The sequence below is a fragment of the Octodon degus genome, unplaced genomic scaffold (assembly GCF_000260255.1).
Source record: "Octodon degus isolate 3935 unplaced genomic scaffold, OctDeg1.0 scaffold00105, whole genome shotgun sequence".
Classification (NCBI taxonomy): domain Eukaryota; kingdom Metazoa; phylum Chordata; class Mammalia; order Rodentia; family Octodontidae; genus Octodon; species Octodon degus.
The window spans coordinates 1777009-1795307 of record NW_004524681.1 but is presented as its reverse complement, the minus strand read 5'-3'; the positions used below and the strand labels follow the sequence as shown (position 1 = coordinate 1795307).

The window sequence follows — 18299 nt, the reverse complement described above, 5'->3', positions numbered from 1 at the left end:
TTAAAACACTATTTAAACTTGCACTTAGAAACCCTTGATGGCCGTTATAAACCTGCAGAAGGGAAAAGAGCAGGTTACCAGGAACAAGCTCCCGATATTGATTTTCCTGCGCGCAGTCAGGCATCTCCATTCTGTGTGGCTGCTGTCAAAGCCACTCTTTAACAGCTGGAGTCAAATTGCACTATTTACGGGGAGAGCCCCTGTCAAGTGGACCATAAGCATCCTCACAATACACTATTCAAATGGCGCTTTGCCACACAAATCGCTGACTTGATGAATAACCTATGTCCATGACCAAGGCTGACAGAAAAGTTTCATTTTTATGAGAGGTTTTACATTCACACATTAAGCAAGCTTTCTTTGAAGAACTATGAGGCTATATATTTTAGGCCTCTGGACGCTGGATATAATTAAAATCACTTTAAACACATCCAGGGAGCTTGACAACATTAACATGGATCTGGTGTTAACTGCGTTTGTCACACAAGACTGAGCAGCGTCCTTCTGTCTCGGCTGCTCCCCACTGGCACGCGCAGCGCAGCTGGGCTCCACCAGCCGCCAGCCCCAACAGGCAGACGCTCCTTCTGCGCGGATTCACAGGCCGGTGTGTGTGCACTCAGCCAGGCCGTGAAGGCCTCAGACGAAATTCACAGTGGCCTTGCTGGTGTGTGGGGACAGCTGGAGGTGCGGCCCACCCCAGCCCAGCCCAGCCACTCCTGCCGCCTCGGACTGAGCCGAGGCCACGACAGTCTCATTGTTATCTACATGAAGGAGGGTTACTCCTCATGAAGCAGTTACTCAAGAAAGTAGTAAGTACAGAGCAGTATTTAGTACTGCAGCAGCTGAAGCTCTGTAATGCTTAGTACTTTCCTACAACTGCCTCGTGAAGGATACCCTTTGGCTCAATCTGTACTATTCTTGCTCAGAAATTTACCTTGATCATAAAGTTCAGGAGCAGCAACTGTATGTAAGAGCTTATGAGAATTGGCTATATACTGCCCAAAATTTGTGGCGCCTCACAAGGGTTCAAAGGAGCACCCTGCTTGACGTATTCCTCCTAGAACACATCTTTCTATTCTGTCTTCCTAGGAAGGGCATTATCATTTCAGACCTAAAGTTTTAAGTTGAAATGCACGAGATCAGAATTCTCAAACATTTTAATCCAATGCTCACAGAGAGAAATCATTATATTTTCATTGACTGCTTTCATGTTTAATAAGTCTGTTTCCTCCGAAACTTACATGAAATTGAGGCAAAATGCTTCCCACATTAGAAAAATAGTCACTGGTTCTTTGTTACACATTAAAAGATCAAAACTCTTAAGTAATGATCAAAAAAATGAACACTTTTTCTGTATGGAGGATTTATCTTTGTGGAAGGCAAAAAGTTGCTTTCAAACACCTACACTCTTTTTTAAATGAAGTGATTTTGATAAATTGAAACTGAGTCGAGCTGCAACAGTCACTATGAAATGCGATTTAATATTGTCCACGTAAACCTGCGGGCGAAATGTCCAATAGCACTAGCTAGGAGCTTCGCCTGTCTTATTTCAGTTACTCTGTGTTGTCACAAAATACGGAGAGCCAACGTTTCCCTCGGATACGGTGTGAGAGAGGCGGGTCCCACCCTGCGCCAGTGGGCTAGCGGCTGCCATCTGCATGAGAGAGGCGGGTCCCACCCTGCGCCAGTGGGCTAGCGGCTGCCATCTGCATGCTGCAGGAGCAGCGGGACAAAGGCTTCAGGAGACTGCGTTAGCCAGCAATAGCGCTGACGTGGTAACACCCTGCCTAGGAAGGCAGAACAGGACATGTGCTCTAGGAGCAATACGCCATGCAGGGTGCTCCTCTGAACCCTTGTGAGGCGCCACAAATTGTGGGCAGTATGTAGCCAGTTCTCATAAGCCCTTATATACAATTGCAGCTAACAGATCAAGGGTCAGATAAAGGTGTGGGGGAAATAAGCAACAATAATTCTAGGAATCTCAACCAGAATATGCATAAACACAAATGTACTTTTCACTGATGATCAGTTTTATATAAAGGATGCACATAAGTGAATTGCTAATGAAAATTCTATTAAAAAAATCTCAGTTCAGTTGGGGGGTCATAATTTGCATATCTCTTGCTTTGCAAAGGATAGTTTTTCTAAACACATATCAGTTCCTGGTTTGCTAGAAAACAGAGTTGAGTCTTTTGGGTTCTACCCAACCAGTGCCTAAGCTGTTAGGACAGATTGCTGCATTGAGATCTCAGGCATGGAGGAAAAAAAGAAGTATGGCCTTCACCAGTTCCTCCTGGTACCTGGGGTCTCCCAGTGCAGAGGGGTCTGCAGAGGACACTATCTGCCAACCACCACGTGGCACCAACTCTGGCACTGCCTGTCTGCGCAAGCAGTGTGGTCCTGGAGCAGGGCCCCTGGGATCAGACACAAGCTACAGTTACATCCAGGCTTCAGCAGCAAGCTGTGGAGGAGCACAGCAACAAGCTGAACTGCAGCCCTTGCTGCCTAGTCCTTGGCAAAAGAAAAAGATCTAATTTACCCCGACCTTGTTCACCACTGTCCCACACAAATGGAATGCAAACAGCACTTCTAATTTTAAATCGCTAGTAGATATGAAATGAAGAGGCTGACTCTGATTGCATGGTGTTTTTTATTTAAGCCTACACCTCCCGAATGTACTCCTTTAGTGTTGGTGCTGGCCACGTTTCCAGAACTCTGGGCTCACCTGCCTGGTGGCCACAGGGTGGAGGATGAAGCTTTGAACAGGAGCAGGGGGGCTTCTGGGTCCCCATAGACAGTCCAGTAAACGGAGACACCCAGGATGATACAGCAGCCTACCCCATGATGATCAGAATAATCCTGCTTATCCTTGTACTCATTTTACAGACAAGAAACACAGAAAGGAAATTTAAAACCAATCAACAAAACAACCAACAGACAATATAAGCCTCTTCTCCTTAAAATACGATACACCTACAAAGACTGTTACCACATAGTAATGATTTTAGCAAAGTAATTTATTCTCTTCTTTAAACAAAATTCCTCCCATTGCAATTTAAACAGGTTCTGTCTTGTTTTTATCTTCTGCTGAATCTTAGAAAGCCAGCTCCCCTCCACGAACATGATACTGTATTCCTTTAAATCCTTTAAGACTCCAACCCTCCTCTCCTACCCAAAGATTTTTCTTCGTCCAGCTGCATAGATTCAATTCCTTCAGCATCTCAAACTGGACTTGGTTTAAAATGCTTTCTGTTGTGTTTGCTATTCTCAATGTGTACTCTCCAAATGCCAGAAGAAAAACTGAACACAGCCCTCCAGAAATGTTCAAATACTCCTCACACAAAGAGCTCACGACACAGCCTGAGGCGCCCTACAGCTGAAACCGTTCACACAGAATGTCTCACAGGGTCTTGCTCGTAGCCACAGACACAAAGCCTGAACTACAACGTCAGCTTAGGACAGCCTGCTGTCTGGAGGCATCTTCCCACCTATACAATGAGTGGGATTCAAACCCCCGTCTTCAAAGCTTTTTTTTCCTATGTAAACTCATGGAGCATTTTGCTGCATTTGTCACAAGAATAAAGAACTTGGAAGCACTTCTGAAATTTCCTGCTTATCAAATTTGGACAGTAAAGAAGATGAAGATCAAGCAATCTCAGCAGCCTGACCCTCAGATGAAGCGCCAGGAGATGCAACAAATGGCCCCAAGCGCAGCACTGGAGGAGGGACTGAGAAGCAGCACGCCAGCTGCTGTGCGGTGTGGACAGAGGGCAGGACACTGTCCCGCTCACATGTTCTCCCGTGGTACAGAAGAAGGCTGGAGCCACGGTCACCCAAGGCAAAGGGCAGCAGCTAGACAGTAAAGTTGGACTAGGCCTAGGAGTAGGAGAACAAGGCCCTGGCATTTTATTGCTTCCTGAAGTCAAGAAAGAAACAAAATTACATAAAGAAAATGAAATCTATCTATACTATTATCACTACCTAAAGGGTAGCTCTGAGGTTCTCCGAGAAACTGCAAGAAAGAGCAATCAGTTTACCTTCTGGGAACTCAGAGATGCATCTGGCACCTGATGAATGATCCTGGCTCTTGCAGACCTGGGCGTCTGAGTGCAGGGTCAGCGATGAGGGCTCTCCCACCTTCCCACTGCCCACCTATGACTTGTGCGCACACAACTCAACCTCCCCCTGCGGTCACATCTATACAAATGTCCTTTTAAAAGAAGAAATAGCTTTTTAAACGGACAATCGTGAAAAACAGGTTTTAGCCATCTGAAAACAATTGACTCAAGGAGAAAAGAAAACCTTGTCAGCTAATCATGGGCTCCAGCACCTAAGGGAGGACGGCAAGCACGGGGCAGGACTCTGTATGGATGGTGGGATGGGAAATGGTCCTCAGGGGCTCCATACTGGGCCAGCCTTGCTCCACAGCAAGGGCGCTTGGGACCCAGCCCTGGGCTGCACCTGGCCCTGCATGGCCTCAAGAACACCATGGGACCCTGCCCATCCTTGCTTCAGGGAGCAGGCGCTCTGGGTGGGCCCACACCATGCATCTGGTCTGTGCATGTGTGGACAGTGCGCCCCAGCTCCCCAAGGGCCAGCAGGTCTGGCCTTGGTGATGAAATCTAAAGCAGGTCTGCAGCTGACCTCCAAGGCTCAGAGGCCAGCCAGTGCACTGCTCCTGGTGCTGGGCTTCCTGGCACCTGTGCCTCTGATGAGGTGCAAGTGAGGGTGAACATGAGGCCCACAGGAAGAGGCTGCTTAGCAGTGTGTACGTCTCCACGAAAGTGGCAACAACTTACAATTAAAATCAGCTGAGCCCTAACTTATAAATCCTGCTTCCGATGTGTTCGTCAAATAATTCTTATGAAAAAATACTTTGGCTCTTGGGCAAGTATTCACAAAAGTAAAATATAAGAGAAGAAGAGCCCTCAACATGACTGTCAGCAACAGGAAAGACACCAGCAGGACAAGGTGTGCGGAACTTACGCAGACCAGACAGCAGCATGAGGGCGTGTGCTGGCTGCACGTCTGCCTGGCCACGGTGACGCCGTGGGCAGGGTCACCGGAAGACGCAAAAGCGAAAAGATGGAAAGAATCTCTTAAGGAAGTCAGATTAAAGTACTCTCTCAGGTTTACAAGTGGAGAAAATAAAGCTGGCCAAGTTCCTGCTAAGCTGACAGACTTGGACTGAGAGAGGAAGCGCAAGCTCCTTGCCAAGGAGAGAATCAAGAGAACTGCCCACCCCTAATCCACCTTGCCTGACACTTTCTGTTCATTTGCAATACACATTTTAGAAAGGGGTCACTCTCAAATGAAAAATAAAAACAGATCCAAACTACAGAGTATAATTTCCACCTTCCTTAGAAAACCACCCAGAATTTGAGTTAGTGCAACAATGACCCAAGTTCTGATAAGCCAGAACCTCCCTGTGTTAGAGACAACACCCCAACTGGAACACTGTCTGCTCCGAAAGCCACGTGGGCGCGTCCCCACTGCTGTGGGGACTCGGGCGCCCGCGCTGGGGTGCCACTACTCACACTGCTGTGCAGCGCTTGGTGCGGTCTTACCTGCCACGGGGCCTCCACCCGCAGTGCGGGGCAAGCGCCTGGCCCAGGCGAGGGGCAGCCCGAGGGTCCCCGTCCCTCACTTCCGTGCTCCCGTGTCTCCAAGGCAGCCGCCAGCACGGGCTCGGGCTTCAGAAGCCGCGAGCCATCACAGCAGTTAAGAATAACTCTTGCTCTTTCTCCTGTCTCGTGTCTTTCCAAAGTGCCTGGAGAACAAGACAGGAGGTGAGACATAAGAACGTACTGATGCTAGTGGAATGACGGCTGGACAGCCCTGCGCTACCACGCCTGGCAATCTTCGTGCAACCCCAAAAACAGCGCACCAGTCCTTTCTCTAAATTATTCAAACCCCCTCTCCTTAAAGCTGACGTGAAGAGCTCATCCTCCCGCATGCTTTCTCATGCACGGAAAATAGCAGACCTTCCACAGTCGTTCGCAGTCACGTCTCTCTCTTCATACAGAATGCGAGTGACCGATTCGAGCATGGAATACCTGAGTGCTGTCCCCTAGTGTCCAGCTCTCGACACAGTCCACTGGCTCTGGTGGGGCCTGAGGCCAGCTGCCCTGCGGCTGAGGCTGCCACACCGTGGAAAGGCTTGGGGTCTCCAAGGACAGACAGGACCCCGAGGCTCCTGGGTTGGGAGGGGTGTGTCACCACCACTCACCCTTCCGCTCTCATCTGTCACGGGTAGGGGCAGAGCCTCCGATTCTGCCTCCTAGCAGGTCCAAAAGGGGGCTGGCACCGCAGAGAGCGCTGAGAGCACGTATAAACTAAGTAAAATTCCCCAGCAAGTGATTCACGATTCGTTATGTGGCTGTATCTGCATGGTACTGTATGTGCTGGGAAACTTCTGACCTCGTGTCCTGTCAGGTATGAGTCCACGTCCACCAATAATGCCACGTTAAATGTGGACCTGTACCCAAGTGTATAACAATGCTAAGTGACAACATCTTGTCACTAAATAATACCAAATATATACATTTTATGAAAAGAGAAAAACGTATTATTTGTTACAGAAATATAATTAATTTTTATTACTAGTAATAAAGAAATATCAAAGTGGTTACAGTAAGAAAATGATAATAAAAATTATAGACCTTTGCTCCTTCAGATAGGTAGGTGGATGGAGAGATGGGCAGACAGACTTGAGGGTCTTGATTATTCAACCCTGTTCTTTTCTCCTTTCTTCCACAGACTTTTTTTTCAGAACCGGGATTGAACTCAGGCCTGTGTGCTTGCCAGGGAAGCACTTATTCTACTGAGCCACCCCGTCGGCCCAGTGCTTTGGATTTTGAACCACCAGCAGCTACTATGCTAAAACAGGAGGTAGAACTTTAGTCCCAGGACATTAAAAATGGAATTTTCCATTGTACTAGTTCTACCTTCATGTATCAGCAGCTTTACCTCACAAAGCAGTCTCCCACGCTCTTATTTTCCATCAAGACTAATAGAGGATAGATTTTCAGTGAAGCAAGCAGTAACATCAAAAGAATTTCTCTGTCAGAAACAGACATAAGGGCTCTTTTTTTTTTTTTTTTTTTTAAGCCCGAGATCATCATCACTATCACTTTCTACAAAATGACAAAATTCTGCACTTGGGGTGCTTCCCCTGTGACATCCGCTGTCTTTCTGAACACGGTGTTACACACATATTTCCTTTCCACACACTGTGACATTTCAAAATATTTGGGGTGCTTTCTGATGGGGTCCCCTGTGTTGCCCCGGCTGGCACTGAGCTCAGGGCTCTTCTCTGGGAAAGGTTAAGGTGTCCAAGCACGGCCGCCACACTCAACCTCTGGACTTGCCCCAGCCACATACTGAACTGCAGCACAGACGGCGAGTGCCTCCGAATGCCGAGCCCTCACGCTCCATGCTACACTTGCTCTCTCTGCAGCATGACCGCTTCCCGCACTTCTGGAGACGACCAGAGCTAGCCTGCACGCGTGAGCAGCCACAGTCCGCCCACGTGCAGAGGGCTGATCTCCCTTGAGCACTCACTACAGGCCACTCGCTGCGACGCGGCGTGAGCAGGATGGGCTCGGCCCAGGCACCTGAGTCCTGTTACCATCTCAGGATGGCTCAACGGGAAGAAGCATCTGAAGATGCTGGAATATCTGTTAGACTATACCAGCTAAGCAGCTCTCATCTAAAAATCCAAGCCTGCTACAAAGCTGAAGTTTTCTGGGGGCCAGAGCCTTCAGGTAACTGTTTAGGAAGGAAATAAATTGTATCAAAACTCATATTAACACGAGAAAATGAAAATGTGGGGGAAGAGTTTATAGGATGGAGAGAAATGTTACGCCAACTGTTACATTTCTACTCGGAGGTCCAGGTCCGGAACGCTCAAGGACACCTCAGCTGCCGTGGCCTCCATTGGGTTGATTCACATGGAGAGTGTAACTGACCCCTATTCCTGATCAAGAACTGTGGAAAGCTGTTCTGGTTATCACTGAGCTCCTCTGGAAAGTAGGTATTCTGAAATTGGCAGCTGGATGGAATAATTTTGTTTCTGTGCTTTCTAGGACTTTTTTGGTCAGGAAGTGGCTTCTCTCCTGCCCTGGCCCAGTCAGCTCCCTCCAGGTGGGGCTGTCCCTGTGCAATGCTGCTCCTGCCTCCACCCCCTAGCAGCCAGCGGTGCCCAGAGAGCCTTCAGGAGCCCGGGGTGTGGCCTAGGCCCTTGGCTTGGGGGTCTCCAGGCAGGGGAGCACCCTCTGTCCACAAAGGTTCTCAGCACATTAGCAGAGAAAGCAAAAATATTATGGAGCCCAGGCCCATGTGCACAGCCCGGTAAACAAGCAGGCGGTAAATCGAGAGCCAGACTGTGTGACTCCCTGTCCGTCCCCGCAGAACACAGGCCAAGGGCATCTGAGAGCGGCTGGCCGCACTTGCGGAAATTAAGTCAGTGTTCAGGGCGCGAAGCTCACTCACTCCTGGTGCTAACTTTTACATAAACTGACTCCACTCTGACACTCCCAGTGTCACACAGGGGCTTCAGCTAGTTGAGACAAAAGTAATATGCAGGGGCTGGGGATACAGCTCAGCGGCATAAGCACCTGCCTGGCAAGCGCAAGGTCCTGGGTTCAATCTCCAGTACCACAAAATTAATTAATTAATTAATTAATAATAATAAGCATTATTTTAAAAATATTTTATGTGTCGCTCTAAATGCTCTGGCTGAAACATCTTCCAGATGTTACCAAATCCAAAAAAATGAAACAAAAGCCTTCTGAAATACTTCTGCTGACCTCCCTGACAGGAGGCTTACCTGGCCCGAGCATCAGCAGTGAGGCGAGGGCAGGACACTGAGCAGCCTTCCTGCCCGAGAGCTGGGTGCCGACACCGGGGCGCTCTGGCCCCACACAGCCCTAGACGCAGCCCAGCTGCGCTGGCTCCTGGCCTCACGTCCACTCAGCACACCTCATTCCTGAGGGACACGTTCAGGCAGGGCCTTCGCCTACCCACCGGGCCCAGGCATGATGCCGGCCCTGCCCACCGAGACTGCACCCCAATCTCCCTGGCTGTGTGCCCTTTGGCCGGGCAGTACCCATCCCGGCCTGTCTCCTCGCCTGTGTAACAGGGACCGTCATCGTCACTCTGCGACCTAGGATCCAGGAGGGTCAAACTGCCAGCCACAGACAGTGCCCAGGGGAGCAGCTCCCCACCTCCAGGTCCCTACCCACCTGCGGCCGCAGCAGCCTCCCCAGCCTCACTCCCAGCCAGGTGGGAAGCAAGGCAAGGCTGGCACAGGGTCCACCCGCCAGCCCTCGGCTCTGAGCCAGGGCAGAGCACCCTCAGCAACGGGTGTGCCTGCTGTGGCCTGACGGGACACTTGCTTTCCTCCCCTTGGGCTTCAGCACAGTGCGAGCCCTGGCCTGCAAGTTCTCTTCTCCTCGCTCCCCAACTGCATTTCCTTTCCTCCTCCTGAGAACAAAGGAACCTCACCCACTTGAGGTCTCCTTGGTGTGGGTGGACACCTCCCCTCCTCAGAGCCTCTCAGGCAGAGCCCCAGCCCCACTGCCTGGTGCTGTCTGACACTGGGCCTCAGAGGTGGACAGAAGCAGAAGGAATCCCAACACATTAAATTAGGTATAAGGGCACTGGGTAATTCAGCTGCATGGTGGACTGCCCGGGACAGGACTCGATTTAGATAAAGCCGTTGATATGATAACAAACTCATATTGGCTCCACATCAACCTGTAATACCTTCAGGGCACAGAATACATTTTTTAAAAAAGGTCCTGACAAGAGCAACCTTCACCCCAGCCTGCACCGCCCAGGACACTTCAGAGCAAGGCTGGTGTTTATCAGCCCTGCCACGTTAGACCTTTCCATAGAAGCTCGACCTTTGGCCTCCAGGACCCAGGATGGGCTACACCAGATCTGAAACACATTGAGGGTCTCGCCATCCTTAGAGGAAATTCCAGCTTAGCTTCCTTTGATGAGTGCACGCCTGTGAAACATCCCTGATGAAAAACTATTAACACAGCATCTACTATGACTAAATTTTAAATTTTCAACCTCATTCTGGAACCAGTGAAGATTCACAAGCAAGTTGGGAGGATGCTAACAGAAGAGGTGTCCTGCACTGTGATGTAAAGATGTGGGGCTGTACACGTTCTGCACCACAGGAGAACACTGGCGCCACCCTGCCTCCTAAGTACCGCAAAGTGGTACTCACGCTGCACTGGCTCAGCTTCTACACCAGGCACTACTTAGCGTTCAGTCTCTGAATGCTGTGCAAGCAGACCTCCCCCTCCCGAGCACATGGAGGGTACTGCCGGCAGGCCACCGGCATGGCAAGCCTGCTCCCTGCCCCTTTCTCGAGCTTCCAGTGAGCAGCAAGCAGGCGGTTTCTACAGAAGGAGCAGGGAATGGAGAGGAAACGCTGGCCCAACAGGGGACTCCTGCTCAAGGTGCCAAATGAGGGCGGGCAGGACGCGCAGTCTTGCTTGGCCTTTCTATTTTTTTATTAATTTTCATTCTTGAGTGCTTGGTGTGAGAGGCCAGGGTAGACGGGGCATGGGCGAGCAGCGTTTGGCACAACCCTCTGCCAGGTCCCGCAATGCTCTGCGAGGCTGAGGCAGCAGCCAAGCCCAGCACAGAGGCTTTGCACCCCCACAGCAGCAGCCAGTGAGCTCAGGCACCCAGCTGCACTCTGCACCTCCCAGGTCACAGAAGCACCCAAGGGACCCAGACCTTACCCAAGCCCTGACCCAGAACAGAATGGGAGATTCTGTTAGCGTTGCAGGGACTGCCGTGGAACTTGGCAAACGGGCACAGTGGAGGTGGCGAAGACTTCTCCCTGCTGGCCAGGAGCCAGGCATGACCAAGGGGCACTATGAAGGCAGAGTTCTGTGCAGCTGCTGGAAGAAGGAGTCAGGGTGACCTAAAGCCCAGGGAAGCTGAAGGCCACAGCTGAGAGGCCTCAGACCACGCAGCACAGACCTCCACGCTGCCGAGACCTGAAGAGATCTGAGGCTGGCCCTCCCCAGACCACAGCCAGCCTGTACCTGGACCTGAGGGAGTTAAGAAGGAACCTGTCCGAGCTCCCAGACGCCAGCTCACCGGCCAGCCGGGGAGACACGAGGTGGAGGTGACCGTCAGTCATTAGTCAGTGGAATTTGTTCCGCAACAACAGGAAACCAACATGGCCAGGTCTGGGGCCACCCTGCTTTCAGGACCAGAGACTTGGACCACAAATCCTTCATTCTTCTTTCCCTGCTTTATACATGGAAGTCTTGCCTCTCTTCAAACAAAATAAATAACTAAAGGCATACAGGTATAAAGATATGAAAGTGAATAAATATGAGGAAAGGTTAGAGATTTAATAATTTTCATAACTTCTCCAGCACGAATTATGGTTTAAAATTATTCATAATTCAATTATTTCACCAAGTCTTTGCATTCCAATTCTCTTCTTGGGACTTCAACCCATAAATGCCCTCAATTTTGATCTATTCGTACAAAATGCAATGCCTTTGCTAAATTTCCAAGAGCGATTTGCTTCCTGCCTCATGATGAAGCGCACAGTGCCGTCCCGGCTCCGCAGGGAGCCGCTCCGTGACCCTTGCAGCAGGGGAGCATGGTCCTTGGGGAAGGAGGCCTGCTTCTGTGACTGTGAGCGGACGGAACAGCTGGCCAGCCTGTGGCCAGGGTGCGCTGACAAGGCAGAGATAACGAGCAGCACGATTTGCAGAACGCTGGGTAAGGGCCGCGACATTCCCGTAGTCAAAGCTTCTGCTCTGCGCTCCAAGCTGGGGACGCGGCCTTGGGATGTGTCTGCACCTGGCATGTCCCTAGAAGCGCAAGGACCTCCCCATCTGATCCGGACAGGACGGTTAATGGCAGAGGGTGGACGTGACTGACGCACTTAGGACTCGTCAAGCGCATCCCATGTCCTGCATCTCTCAGCCAGATCAGAGCCTCCTTGCCCAAGAGCAACGATCGCTACAGCCCACCGAGCGCTGCTCCCCGTCGCTCCCCAGCAGCCAGCTGCTAGGATGTTGCTAGGGAACCGAAGCAGGCAGGCAGGGAGGGCTCACGTCCACTGCACTCTGCAGCTGGGAAGCCCACCACACGCTCTCTCCACAGCAAGCGCCACGGAGGGCACAGCTGGGGTGCAAGGTGCCTTCTGCACATACTCCCCCTTTCCAGGGTACAGAAAGGGCCCAGAGACAGCGATGCAGAGGTGGGTGAACCCCCTCGGCCATGCACACACAGAAGCAGCATCAGACCACAGACTGCTGGCAGTGGCCGCAGTGTCCTTTCCGTAGGAGAGAAACCCCAGGAGACAGTGACTGCCGGAGAAACAATAACGGCAGCAAAGGGAGGACTCGGTTGGTGAAAGTAACTTCACCAGCAGACAGTAGTTATTTTTATCATTGGAATGAGACTGCATTGATTTTCATATCTGGTTCTGAGCATCCTGCAGACACCACAGCGAAGGGCCTAATGGGCACCACCAGGCCAGGGGAGCCAGTGCCTGCACGGACCCCTCAGTTACCCTTCCCTATCTGTGCACTTTCCTTAAAAAAGCCAACTGTACAACAGGATTTTTAAGTCTTTCATGGGTATTTAAAGACCATGTTCCAATATGCAACAACGGAACTTAAAAAAAATTGGGGTATAACTATGAATGTCCATTTTGTATCTGTGTATTCAAAGTGGTTGGGATAGATATATAGTTGCATTCTCTTAATGAATAGAATGATTTTTTCTAATGATGTTTGTAAGTAGGATCACAAGTCTGCATCTTGTACAGCAATTAACCACTAGGAAGAATGTATGCAGTGTATTATTTGTTGAAACTGTACTTTCGATTTGATTTGAAACTGTCTCATTGCTATCTGTTTATCAATAAAACTTTGAAAAGAAAAAAAAATAAAGACCATGTTCCTATGAAGTGCAATTCTGTAATACAAGGTAGAAAATTCTTCAAGTGTTCTTAGCTAATAAAGACTGCTGAAGAAGGAAGTCTAAATCTGAGGAAATAAAATTATTAAGAACACAGCAGAAACTGCCCTAAGCAGACCATTTTCTCTCTCAGAATTTCCTCACCATAGAAGGGAAGAAAGTCTGTAAAACTAGGGGACTGAGTGAGTGTTTCTCTAAGTTCCTGGAAATAGAAGTCCAGGCTCGGCACCTGGACCTGCGCCGGGTGCTGGGATGACACTGGGGGTGGCCTCCACACCACGGGCCCTGCTGCCGGGCTGTGCCACATCCCACATTGCAAATCTCTCAGATTAACGAGAGCTTTCAGCTCCCCCCTTGCCATCACTGGTCTGGGGAAGCCAAAGAATATTATTGGTGTCATGTTACGAGTAAAATACACTAACTCATAAAGGACATTAATTATATTGACACATAATCATAAAAATGTTTCATATCGGGGCCGGAGAAACAACTCGGCTGTCTAAGCACCTGCCTGGCAAATGCAAGGACCCAGGTTCAATCCCCTGTACTGCATGCCACGCTGGTCCGTTCTCTAGAACCCTGGGCGTGCCCTGCCAGCCACTGAGTCCGGCATGGTGGCACACACCTGTAATCTCTGTGCTGAGGAGGCTGAGACAAGAATCACTACAAGCCTGAGCTGTGTGAGACCCGGCACCAATTAACTAATTAATTAACAAATGTTAACATCACCATATAAAAATAAATATAGGGGCTGGTGAGATGGCTCAGTGGTCTAAAGCACCTACTTGGAACAAGCTTGGGAAAGCACAGGGACCGCGGTTCGATCCCCCAGCACCACATGCCAGCCAGCCCTGCCCCCTGGTGGGCTGAGCTGGCCACACACACACACACACACACACACACACAAATGTTAAAAAAAAATTTAAAAAAATAAAAATAAAAATAAATAAATACAACCATGTATCTGTACATGTTCATGTGTAAGAGAAAAAGAAGGTATAGCACACCAGCCCTTGGTAATGACCACCCCCAAATGCTGGAGCTCCGCTGCTTCTCATGAAGGGCTGTACACCTGCTACATTTCTGCACTGTTTTTAGCACATTACACTTCCCTCCACAACTTGGTGGTGTCTGCTGCATTCACAATCTTGTGCAGTCACCTCTCTCTGCTTCAGAACGTTTTCCTCGCCCCACAAGAATAGCCCAGACCACGGCCTTCTCCCTGGCCCTGTCTTCTGGCAACCACGGGGCATTGCTCTGTATTGGACTGTCCTGGACAGTACATATGAAAAGAAGTACGCAGTGTGTGACTCTTGTGTCTACCTTTTTCACTTGGCACAGTGTTCTCACAAAACATGCATCAGCACCTCACTGCCCTTTAAGACAAGGCATTCTACTGTACGTCTATATCACAATTTATTTACTTAGTGTTCAGCTGATTGTCTGCGCATCTGGACCATGGCCAATGTGCTGTGCTAGGCACGGATGGACCAGTTTCTGGGTAAACACACGTTTTCACTTCTCTGGGAGTGCAGGGGTGCACTGCTGAGATCCTGGTGACAGTGTCCAGCTTTCTGAGGAAACAGCAAACCCTCTCCTAACAGAGCACCTCCTTATATTCCCACCTCATGTACTGCTGTTTCCCTAGCCACTTTCCTCACCACTAAGATAGTTACGGACACCCACGCTTACAGGAGGAGTTTTATTTGGCTCACAGTCCAGAGGTTTCCAGCCACATTCTGCACAGCAGAAGGGCCTGGTCGGGGACAGCTGCTCACATCATGATGGCCAGGAAGGACAGAGAGAAGGGAGGAGCTGGGAAGGGGAGGTGCTTTCCAGCTCACGCCACAGCCGGCTGCCTCCTCTGAGCAGGCCCCGCCCTGACCAGCACAGGCATGAAGGGCTGATCAGCGGATGGACCCACTGTGAGGACAGCACCCTCAGGCTGCCTCCAATTGCCTCCCAAAGCCCTGCCTCTGAACACACCAGGCTTTTGGTGAGCATCTCAGACCTAGACCATAACAACATCCTTGCTAACACTTCATTTTCTATTCTTTTTCATTATCAACGTTTTAGTCAGTGTGACACACGGCGTCTCACTGGGATTTTTGAGTTTCCCTGAAAGCTAATTCTGGTACTGAGCGTTTCCTCTGCTTGCTGTTCACTCGCATATCTTCTTTCGAGAAATATCTGTCCAAGGCCTGTGTGCTTTTTCAAGCGGGCTTGTCTTTCAGTTGTGTACTGGAGTCATCTGTGTGACAGATGTTAGGCTACTATGAGATATATGGTCTGCAAATGACTTCCCGTTCTGTGAAAGCTCTTTTCATATTCTTGATAAGAGCATTTGATATGAAAAGTCTTGTTTCTTCTCTGGAGAACGCAGCTACTCACACGCACTTTCCCTTTTGTCGCTGTACTCGCTCGTCCACTGCGGCGTGCGTGCGGCTTGCACAGACGCTCCATATGCTCTGCACGTGCATACAGCTGCGTGCACCTGTGTCGGCACTCGCTCGTGCTCCTCAAGCACGGCACGGCAAGCCTCAGCATCGTGGCTACCCAAGAAAACCAAGGCACTGATCAACTCAGTGGTTCACCAGAGGACGCACGCGTGAGCAGGGGCAGATACTTCTGCCTCAAATTTTAGGTCATGACATTAGTGTGATAGATCAGAAATGAATAATAAATCACATGGCACCATTTGTGCTTACGGAAGCTAAATGTTTCTTCATTCTCCAGTGAATTTACGAAATCTTGATTGACTTCTTCCTACGCATTGGTGCTGTAGTTGCCCTAGAAACAGCCAACGCAGCAGACAGACTGCTCCGGCCACAGTGTCTCAGCCTGGGAGAAGGACGAGCACTCCCTCCAGAACCCTAACTCTGCAGGGAAGAACCACGCTATGACAGCGACAGCAAGCACGATGCTCCCCTCCACAGGAACTCCGTCCCACGGGGGGCAGTGTGGCACACACCACACGCCGCTGGCTCAGGCCTCAAAGGCATGCATTTTCCCTGCTTCTACTGAAGGCCCCAGAATGAGCCCAGGTAGAGAGGGAAGGAAGTGGGAGTAGTGAGAATTTATGGACAAAGTTGAGACTGACTGCGAAGGGCTTATAATGAACAGCGCTGAGCAGTAATCGGTGCTCATGGCCAAAGTGAACTAACTTCTCAATGAAACATTAACATTGAACCTGTGTAACACGGTGGAGAAGGGCAGAGCGAAACCAAACCAGGCAGCCTGACTCCTGCGGCTGCCACTCCCAGCTCTTCTGGGCACCTCCTCCGGCGGTGGGATGGGGTCCAGCAGTTATGCAAGTATTTAGTTGATAAACTCCAAACACAGCTCACACCCACAACTATATAAGAAATGCACACACAGTGTGCCCACACACAGCGCTGCATGAGCCAGGACAGCAAGTCATGGCTTAGCGGTGACGGCCAGGGCTGTGGGCACAGAGGCGTGAAGCACTGCCAGGAAGCTGAAAGTATATGTTGAGTAATAACATCAGAAAGTATAATAAAAAAGGGGGCTGGGAAAGGTGTGATAGGCAACATCCCACCCTGTACTTTAACACATCCCATTTTTCTTTTCTGCAAACAATCATCCCAGAGGGCCCCATCTATAATCTGTACAACAGAACAGCGTGCCTTCAAGAAAATGACAAGCTGGAGAGGGGCTGTCTGCAGTCACTGCTGGCCAAAAGCCTGCCGTTAACGCTGCACAGTGGAGATGCCACACAACTAGGCTGTGCCTACCAAGGGGTGACCTTGAGGAAGCCCCACAAAACTGGCCCTCAGCAGGGTAGAGCTCATCACTAGGGAAGTTTTGAAACTCCTACTTTACATATACAGCCCTACTGCAGAACATGCTATAAAAGAGGGCCACCCAGTGGAGCTGGGCAGAACAGCTGCTCCACGTGGTGACTGGTGCTACTCTGTTCTGGCAGAGTAAGACTCTACCCACGGCTGCACTCTACTGGGGCTCTCAGTGACATGTCTTAAAGAGCTGCGTCCCAAACATGAGTTCTCGCCTCCTTCCTTCTAAACAGCTACATCAAACTCAGATCTAAGGAAAACTCAACACTGCATATTTTACCAAAACATGACTGATCAGCTCTTAGCCTATAGCATGTATCATTCTGAATCTTTTTAAAAAATTTTCTTTAGACTAGGAAGCCACTGGATACAAGTGCTTCCTTATCTGCTATCACTGCCAAATGAATACATTTCTAGCTAACTACTACGGCCTCCAACAGGAAAAACACACTGAGACAGGGGATTCCAGTGCGAGATGCAAGCTCTGAAGTGCACTGCCATTCCACAGCGGGGTCCCTGAGCACAGCCTGCCCCACAGCACCTGCGCCCCCACAGGGCACCAGGCCAGCTCACCCCGGAGGGCCGGGCCACAGAGCCAGCTCTGGGAGGTGCTGCGACCTCGCTTTCCATGGAGCTGGGCGCAGGACCCGCAGCCAGCCTGTCTCTCGGGGTCCTGCTGCCCCCAGCTGTGGGAGATGCGCCTGCGGTGCTGGCCACTGGGGACCATGCCGGAGTGGGAACAGGGACAACACCAGTGGAGGACCTCACCCTCACAGGGCTTCCTGGTCCCCTCCTCACAGGGCTGGCCCACCTGTCCCACCTCACCCAATGCACACAGGCAGAGCATGATGCCTACCAAGAAGCTGTCACAGTAACCGTGATTTTCATTTAGTTGCTTGTCTTTTGTGTTTTTAGCGCACAAATCTGTACTAGGAACATGCACGTGGCTGTGTGGTCATGCAAATGATTTCCTTTTCTATAGGTCTACACGTGCACAGTACACGCAGTAGTCCTCAAAGCAGCAGGCATCTTCTCAGGGGTCTGCAAGCCACAGCCCCTGCCACCTGCACCTGGGATACAGCTTTATCAGAACATGGCCCGCAGTCTGCAGGGATTTAGCCAAGGCTTCACTTCAGCCATCACCGACAGCTGGGTGCTGGCAATGGAGAGCCCAGCCCACAAAGATGAACATATTTTTTTTTTTGGTCTCACTGTGCACAGAAAAAGTTTTCTAAACACCTTAAACAGAAATGTTTTACTTTTCAACAACTAAGATTTCACTTCCTCCCAAAACATCCAGTTGTTAAAAAAATAGTAATTCACTAAGCCATATTTCATGACACAGGTTATTAGCATCACAAGAACTCAATTATTTTAATAACACAAAACAAATTCATTATGCAAGTGTTCTGCTAAGTAAATCCACTATCATGAACACTTGGGTCCTGGGATTCTTTTTTTTTTAATTTTTTTTTTATTTTTATTTATTTGAGAGAGAGAGAGAGA

At 49.9% G+C, this 18299-nt stretch overlaps 1 protein-coding gene across 5 annotated transcripts in view; it reads right to left on the bottom strand.

Moving 5' to 3' along the window:
- Positions 1-18299, bottom strand: part of Wdr72 (WD repeat domain 72) — a 188367-nt gene that overhangs the window by 117692 nt on the left and 52376 nt on the right. For all 5 annotated transcript variants that reach the window (XM_023724077.1, XM_004639044.2, XM_023724078.1 and 2 more), the window contains exon 14: positions 5568-5770. In XM_023724077.1, coding sequence (XP_023579845.1) covers positions 5568-5770 — 203 coding nt within the window. The remainder of the gene's footprint in view (positions 1-5567; positions 5771-18299) is intronic.